Source organism: Lepisosteus platostomus, chromosome 25 (genome assembly GCF_059453375.1).
Source record: "Lepisosteus platostomus isolate fLepPlt1 chromosome 25, fLepPlt1.hap1, whole genome shotgun sequence".
Lineage (NCBI taxonomy): Eukaryota > Metazoa > Chordata > Actinopteri > Semionotiformes > Lepisosteidae > Lepisosteus > Lepisosteus platostomus.
In genome coordinates this window covers 1450787-1458958 of record NC_142635.1, presented here as the reverse complement: position 1 = coordinate 1458958, position 8172 = coordinate 1450787, and the positions used below count along the sequence as shown (strand labels likewise).

Below are 8172 nucleotides of genomic sequence, written 5' to 3'. Positions count from 1 at the left end.
TACCTGTAAAGGAAGTGGTTCGTTATCTGGGGATTATAGTCTGTAAAGACCAAGATGAAAGATGTAAATTAAACTTACACCTATTTTAGATCAAACTAAAAAAGATTCCAGTCTTGGTTATTGAGGGACCTGTCGTTGGCAGGTGGGGTTCTACTGTTGAAAGCAGAGGGTCTCTCTCTTTGTGTACGCCTCGCTTTCACTGAATGTGCCTTCGCATCTTATTGATGAGTTTGACAAACTATTATACAACTTTATTTGGAAGAATAAACCTAATTATATTAGGAAACACCTTCTGAGTAAACCAAAAAAACAAGGTGGCATGAATGTTATAGACTTTTATATGTCAAATGTAACATTTAAAATTGTTATTCCCATGTCGGGTGTGTGTAACCGGTCTCTGGTGTGTTATTCCCGTGTCGGGTGTGTGTAACTGGTCTCCAGTGTGTTATTCCCGTGTCAGGTGTGTGTAACTGGTCTCTGGTGTGTTATTCCCGCGTCGGGTGTGTGTAACTGGTCTCCAGTGTGTCGGGTGTGTGTAACCGGTCTCCAATGCGTCGGGTGTGTTTAAGTGGGGCGGGGAGCTCTTGACGTCATGTCCGGGGCGCGGACTGGCCACGTGGTTCAAGTCATGGACGCGCTGAGGCGGAGTGAGTCTTCACCCCTCCAGTGGACCGGCTCCAAGTCCCACTCCTGCGTCCAGACCCTTCAGTACGGAAGCTTAGCGCCACCAAGAAAGAAGACGCCTTTAACCGCGGTAACAGCCCGTCCAAACGCAGTCATTACTTTGTGAACAATATTGCCGAATGTATTATTGTACCGCTGCTCTGTGCGAACGGGTTGAGCCCCAGCAGCAGCGCTCGTCTCCCCCACGGGTGAATTGGCGCCTCCCGCTGCTGGAAACGGCAGACACGACGCCTGCGGGAACCGGCGCGGGTTGTGGCTTTCTGCCTCCTCTTCGACCACTGATCGCGCCCCCCGGCCGCAAGACCGATACCCACCGCTCCTGTCCGTCCGCCCCGTACCCAGATCCCGTCCCCACAGGACGCGGACACGAGTGTGCAACACGGGCCGGAGCTCAGAGCGACACTGCCGGGAGGGGGCGCTGGCAGCGCCGTGTGCTCTGGGGTACCCCCAGCCCCGGAGAGACGGAGACACAGAGAGAGGCAGAGGCAGGCTGTGTGACAAGCAGGTTTATTTCCCAGACTTTGCGGACAGAGGCGCTCAGTTCTTGTACCCACGGCTGGCGCGCCGGCCACGAGCTCGCTCGAACTTCCTTCCCTTGGAGCGCACGTAGGGCCTGCGGGGAGCAAAGGGGTCAGAGGTCAGGGGTCAGCACAGACAGTCCCACACGGGCGCTCACCCCAGCAACACAGGTCTGCTTTCAGATTTTCATGAGCTTGTTTAAAATTCTTGTGATTAATTACCCATTCCAATGAATAAAACCTTCAAATATTTCATGAGCACAGAACAGATCCACGTCGCAGATCTCCTGTTTACTGCTTTGCTGAACAGCTCCGCAACAGAACAGCAGAACAGAACCCTTCTGGTTTGGACACTGTGGGTAAACGATCAGGGCTGCTGGACTCCTGTGGGCGCCAGTCTGCGCCACAGTTCTGTCCCAGTTATATACGCTTCACTTCAGCAGAGAGGCTGGAGATCTTTCAATCAGATACTTAACCCAAGACTGCAGACAGACTGCAAACCTGTTTTGTCCATTATGAAAATCATCTGGCTTTGATGCCACTTTTGTTTTCTATTTGGTGTTTCTAGTTTTCAATCATGTTCTTAGCTCTGGCTAAATACGTTTTGAAATGAAATTGCTAAACATTTTCTATAGGACAAAAATATCTAATCATTAAGCAATTTTCCTGTTAGGTTGTATTACTCTGGAGCAATTTTATTAATGTTATCTCACTGATTTGCTAGTAGTATTCAACACACTGGGCTCAGCAGGAGTGACGTTTGACTCATTATTGTTTGTACCGTTTGTCACAAATCTGTCACCGTACAACTCGCCGCGATCACCGACGACCGGCTCTCGGACCAGCCAGGTTCGGCTCTGTACAGGTTCTGGAGATCTGGTCTTATGCTCGCCCCAGTATCGGCGAGGCGCCATCATGTGCTCAGCACCGCGCACGGGGCGACGAGCTGCCCCTGTCCGTCACCCCCAGCTCAGCTCGAGGGGGTGACCGACTCCCACTTTCCCAGACCCGTGCCAGCACCCCGAGGGGACCCCTCACACTGGGTCACCGCGGGGTTCAAGGGAACGGACGTCACCACCACCCCGCCTCCCCCAACCCTGGACAGAAAAGCGGGGCTCACTTGGTGTGGCTGTGGGGGGTCCCGGTAGCTTTGCCGAAATGCCTGTACACCTTGCGGGCCTTGCGGGGTCCTGGGGGAGAGAGGAGCGCAGAGCAGAGGGTCAGGGCTGCGGGCGGAAAGCGGGGCGCGGCGGAAAGCGGGGCGCGGCCGGCCGAGCTCACCTGACAGCAGCACGGTGCCTTCGCCTTTGGGGGCGGCCAGGGCCAGCTGGTCGAAGGTCATGACCTGGCCGCCGGTCTTGAGGATCCTCTGGCGCGCCCCGTCGGTGACGCGGAGGGCACAGATCTGCGGGGGCAGAGGGACAGGTTGAGGCCGCGGGGGGGGTGGGGCGGGCGGGACGGCGGCGCAGCTCGCAGGACGGGCCGCCCTACCTTCAGCTTCGGGATATCCAGGATCCGGACGTCGTCCGTCACGGTCCCCACGATCACGGCCGTCTTGTTCTCGCGGCCAGCCAGCTTCATCTTCCGGATCTGCCACACAGGGAGGGGGCAGTCAGCGCAGGGCGAGCCGGGGGGCCGGGGGGCAGTCAGCGCAGGGCGAGCCGGGGGGCCGGGGGGCAGTCGGCGCAGGGCGAGCCGGGGGGCCGGGGGGCAGTCGGCGCAGGGCGAGCCGGGGGGCCGGGGGGCAGTCGGCGCAGGGCGAGCCGGGGGGCCGGGGGGCAGTCGGCGCAGGGCGAGCCGGGGGGCCGGGGGGCAGTCGGCGCAGGGCGAGCGCCGGGCCGGGGGGCAGTCGGCGCAGGGCGAGCGCCGGGCCGGGGGGCAGTCGGCGCAGGGCGAGCGCCGGGCCGGGGGGCAGTCGGCGCAGGGCGAGCGCCGGGCCGGGGGGCAGTCGGCGCAGGGCGAGCCGGGGGGCAGTCGGCGCAGGGCGAGCCGGAGGTCCGGGGGGCAGTCGGCGCAGGGCGAGCCGGGGGACCGGGGGGCAGTCGGCGCAGGGCGAGCCGGGGGACCGGGGGGCAGTCGGCGCAGGGCGAGCCGGGGGGCCGGGGGGCAGTCGGCGCAGGGCGAGCCGGGGGGCCGGGGGGCAGTCGGCGCAGGGCGAGCCGGGGGGCAGTCGGCGCAGGGCGAGCCGGGGGGCCGGGGGGCCGGGGGGCAGTCAGGGCAGGGCTGGGGGGCCGGGGGGCAGTCGGCGCAGGGCGAGCCGGGGGGCAGTCAGCGCAGGGCGAGCCGGGGGGCAGTCAGCGCAGGGCGAGCCGGGGGGCAGTCAGCGCAGGGCGAGCCGGGGGGCCGGGGGGCAGTCAGCGCAGGGCTGGGGGGCCGGGGGGCAGTCGGCGCAGGGCGAGCCGGGGGGCCAGGGGGCAGTCAGCGCAGGGCGAGCCGGGGGGCCGGGGGGCAGTCAGCGCAGGGCGAGCCGGGGGGCCGGGGGGCAGTCAGCGCAGGGCGAGCGCCGAGCCAGGGGCAGTCAGCGCAGGGCCGGGGGGCCGGGGGGCAGTCAGCGCAGGGCGAGCGCCGAGCCAGGGGCAGTCAGCGCAGGGCCGGGGGGCCGGGGGGCAGTCAGCGCAGGGCCGGGGGGCCGGGGGGCAGTCAGCGCAGGGCGAGCCGGGGGGCCGGGGGCACGAGGAGGACTCACCAGGCGAGAGAGGGACAGCGGTGGCCGGTTGGTTCGGCTCATGAAGAGGCGCTTCAGCACGACCCTGTTGAAGGGAGCATTGGAGCGGCGAGCCAGGAACCTGTAGAGCTGAGACAGGAAGAGGAGGGGGGTCACACAGACACCCACAGCGTCGAGGACAGACAGGCAGGGCGGCTGATGCGTCTAATCTGGAGAAGGAGGCTGGTGTTTCTAATCTAGAGAGTGACAATGACCTGGTGTTGGTTCCAGGCACTGTTAGGCAGCAGAATTTGGGACACCCAGCCCAGCTTGAGAACTTTAGTGCTTACCGGGGAGAAATGCGTTTTTAACTCGCTGCTCAGACAGCTCACTTCAGCAAGATTTACTGCCTTGAATTAATGAATTACAGGTTGTCAGGGCACAAACAGCTAAATTCACCCACATCAACCCCAACACCCCAAAACACACTGGCCCGCTGCACCCCCAAGTCTCACCTTGACCAGAAGCCTCAGGTAGATGTCCTCACTCTTGGGCTCCTTCCTGTGAACCTTACGGTCCTTGTTGTGTCTGATATCAACTCCCTGAGCATGGAGAGAGAGGGGTTAATACAGACACACTGACTGGACACTCCAGTACATGAACACTGCACTGAGAGAGAGAGGGGTTCATACAGACACACTGACTGGACACTCCAGTACATGAACACTGCACTGAGAGAGAGGGGTTCATACAGACACACTGACTGGACACTCCAGTACATTAACACTGCACTGAGAGAGAGAGGGGTTAATACAGACACACTGGCTGGACACTCCAGTACATGAACACTGCACTGGGAGAGAGAGGGGTTAATACAGACACGCTGACTGGACACTCCAGTACATGAACACTGCACTGAGAGAGAGAGAGGGGTTCATACAGACACACTGACTGGACACTCCAGTACATGAACACTGCACTGAGAGAGAGAGGGGGGTTCATACAGACACACTGACTGGACACTCCAGTACATGAACACTGCACTGAGAGAGAGAGGGGTTAATACAGACACACTGACTGGACACTCCAGTACATGAACACTGCACTGAGAGAGAGAGGGGGGTTCATACAGACACACTGACTGGACACTCCAGTACATGAACACTGCACTGAGAGAGAGAGGGGTTCATACACACCGACTAGACACTCCGGTACATGGACACGGAGAGATTAATAAGAGTTAATACAGCGCACATGGATATTGCTCCTCGGGTGACGGTCTTGGGGGCAGAGCTGTGGCTCTGTGGTTGGGAGGTTGCTGGTTCAAATCCCGCGGCCGGCAGAGAAATCCTACTCCATTGGGCCCCTGAGCAAGGCCCTTAACCCCAACTGCTCCAGGGGCGCCGTATAAATGTCTGATCCTGCGCTCTGACCACCAGCTTCTCACCCCGTGGTCTCACGGAGAGCAAGCTGGGGTCTGCGAAGAGACGATTCTAATACAAGACGTTGTATCTGGCCAATAACGGAATCGGATCTCTGTGTTTGGTCTCCGCTGCCCCCGAGTGACACCGGACAGGAGCACCGGCGTCCGGAGTCCCACAGAGACCAGGGGGAGACTTTCGCAGACGTCCAGAGAACAGTGAGCCGGACACGACACCGGTCCGGCCCTCTCTCCCACACCCATAGATGCACCGAGCGACCCGACATCGGACTCCCAACATCTCCCACTAAACCTCCCAGCTGCGCGCTAATAACGTCCGCAAACTAAAGCCACAACTCTCCCATCACCGTAGCGCCCCGGCCTGCCAACAACAGCCCGCTAAATACACAGATGAATGCGGATTTCGCCCGACGGCGCGGCCGAACCAGAGAAGTAAACGGCACCCACCATCTTGGATCCGAGGCGAAAAGGGAAGGCGGTCTCTCGCGCTCTCGTGATAAAGCCGCACTCGGCGTCTACGTCACGTGATAGAGACCCGCCTCGCTGATTGGTTCGTTTCTGTCCGACATGTTTAGTGAGGGAAGGGAAAACCGGAAGAGGTTACAGCGTGCTTTTAACCATTGTTTGTTAAGGGAGCCATGTTTGTTAAGGGACACGCGTAACGTTGTTTGGGAAGAACATGTTTAATAATAATAATAATTAATTATTATTATTATTGTTGTTATTATTGTTATTATTATTGTTTACACGTATATAGCGCTTTTCTGGCGTTTGCAGCCATATCACCCTGCAACTCACAACTGGCAACCCACTGGAGCTCAGCAGGTGTGAGCCTGGTCAGTACCTGGATGGGAGACCTCCTGGGAAAAACTAAGGTTGCTGCTGGAAGAGGTGTGAGTGGGGCCAGCAGGGGGCGCTCACCCTGCGGTCTGTGTGGGTCCTAATGCCCCAGTATAGTGACGGGGACACTATACTGTAAACAGGCGCCGTCCTTCGGATGAGACGTAAAACCGAGGTCCTGACTCTCTGTGGTCATTAAAAATCCCAGGGCGTTTCTCGAAAAGAGTAGGGGTGTAACCCCGGCGTCCTGGCCAAATTCCCCATTGGCCCTTACCAATCATGGCCTCCTAATAATCCCCCTCTATGAACTGGCTTCATTACTCTGCTCTCCTCCCCACTGAGAGCTGATGTGTGGTGAGCGTTCTGGCGCACTATGGCTGCCGTCGCATCATCCAGGTGGGGCTGCACACTGGGGGTGGTGGAGGGGATCCCCATTACCTGTAAAGCGCTTTGAGTGGAGTGTCCAGAAAAGCGCTATATAAGTGTAAGCAATTATTATTATTATTATTATGTTTGTCATTCAAAGGAGCAAGTAGCGTTGTGTTTCTTTTCTTCGCTTTTCACTATGGAATAAACCTTCACTTGTTCCTCTGTGGTCTACGCATGCTGGCGCAGCTCCCTCCTTGAATATGTTGACAATTCGTCTGCTGTAGAATGTGAGGATTTGACTTTCTGATGAGATGTGATTTTGATACCGCAAGTATTCTTACACGCCAAATGACTATATTACCATAACTTCACTCCTCGTAATACTATTATATGGAACAGCAGATATATCTTGCTACAAAGAGAATATATTATGGATACTGGTTAAATAAGGGTCAGTCAGAAGTTAATGGAGAATTTAATCAAATGATTATGTTAAAAAATATGACACTGAATGTCATATGGAATTAAATGAAATTATAGATGCAATTCCAAATACTCTTTTGGCTTTGTTTAAAAAACTCACATCTTATAATAATATAATTCCCCTACTACTTGAGATCAAGATTAGAACCTACAATATTATGGAAAAAAAGTGTAATAATACGTGCATCTGAAGAATTATGGGGAAGAGATTCTTCCCTGTCATCAAGGAGAAGGTCATTTTATGATACAGACGAAGATTCTCTGCCAGAACGGAACACATGACTCTCCTACCCCACCAAGAGCTAAACACGTTCATTTGAAAAAACTGAACGACTTGCATCACTCAGGAATTTCTGAAAAAAAAAAGGTTTTAACTTTGACTGCAACACCTGTACATTTTGTGGATCCGAGACTGAAATAACCAAACACATTTTCCTCATGTCCTCATTCCTCACTTTTCTGGCTCTCTGTCTGTTCTTGGTGGAATAATAGTACTATTTCAGGACATCGCTCATGGTGTTGAGAATAAAAACGAAGAGGCGTGTGCCATTCTCTTGCTGGCAGAATGTTTCCATGTGGAGGCGAGCAGAGAGGAGGTCAGGAGGGAGAAAGAGAGTTAGATCATCGGCTCCGAAGTCAAGGCACAGCAGCAGCAAGCGAGAGACAGTTTCTCTGACAGGAGTTTTCTGTAACAAACATTCGTTCCAAAACCAGCCACATCCTCCGGCCGGCTAAACTGACAAATGACCTCCTCCTCCCCTGTCCGATACTTGACGTTCAAGAGGCTGTTTACACCAATCTACAGTCTGCTCCTTGGTTTTATCAAACGATACACACCTTGTTGATCAGGTAGTTTGTCCCCGTCAGCTGTCCGCGTCTGGTTTGTAACCAAATGTCACAAACAGCACGTTTTTCTCGAAACCTGTTGGATGTTGGCAGTTTTTCCAAGCTGCAGGTGAACGGTGCTCTGGTTACAGTTCTGTTATTCAAAAGAGAAACTCCAGTCCTTCACATACATACGCGTAGAGTAAAAAATAACCCTATGTGCTTTAAAACAATTCGAATTCATTTAAACTATACTCGTATTCATGTAAAATATCAAATAAGACGCTGGATGAACTGGTTTAGCATATAAACGGATTCCTCAGTGTGACCCCTAACACCACACAGCCTGCGGACTGTGGAAAAGGTTC

At 55.6% G+C, this 8172-nt stretch overlaps 1 protein-coding gene across 1 annotated transcript; it reads right to left on the bottom strand.

The window, feature by feature from the left end:
• Positions 1-1175: 1175 nt before the first annotated feature.
• Positions 1176-5845, bottom strand: rpl18 (ribosomal protein L18). Its single transcript, XM_088619333.1, has 7 exons — positions 5735-5845; positions 4362-4448; positions 3889-3996; positions 2694-2792; positions 2484-2607; positions 2323-2392; positions 1176-1297 (listed from the first exon to the last, which is right to left on the bottom strand). The coding sequence occupies exons 1-7, from the start codon at positions 5735-5737 to the stop codon at positions 1222-1224; spliced, it is 567 nt and encodes a 188-aa protein (XP_088475459.1). The 5' UTR covers positions 5738-5845; the 3' UTR covers positions 1176-1221.
• Positions 5846-8172: the final 2327 nt, after the last annotated feature.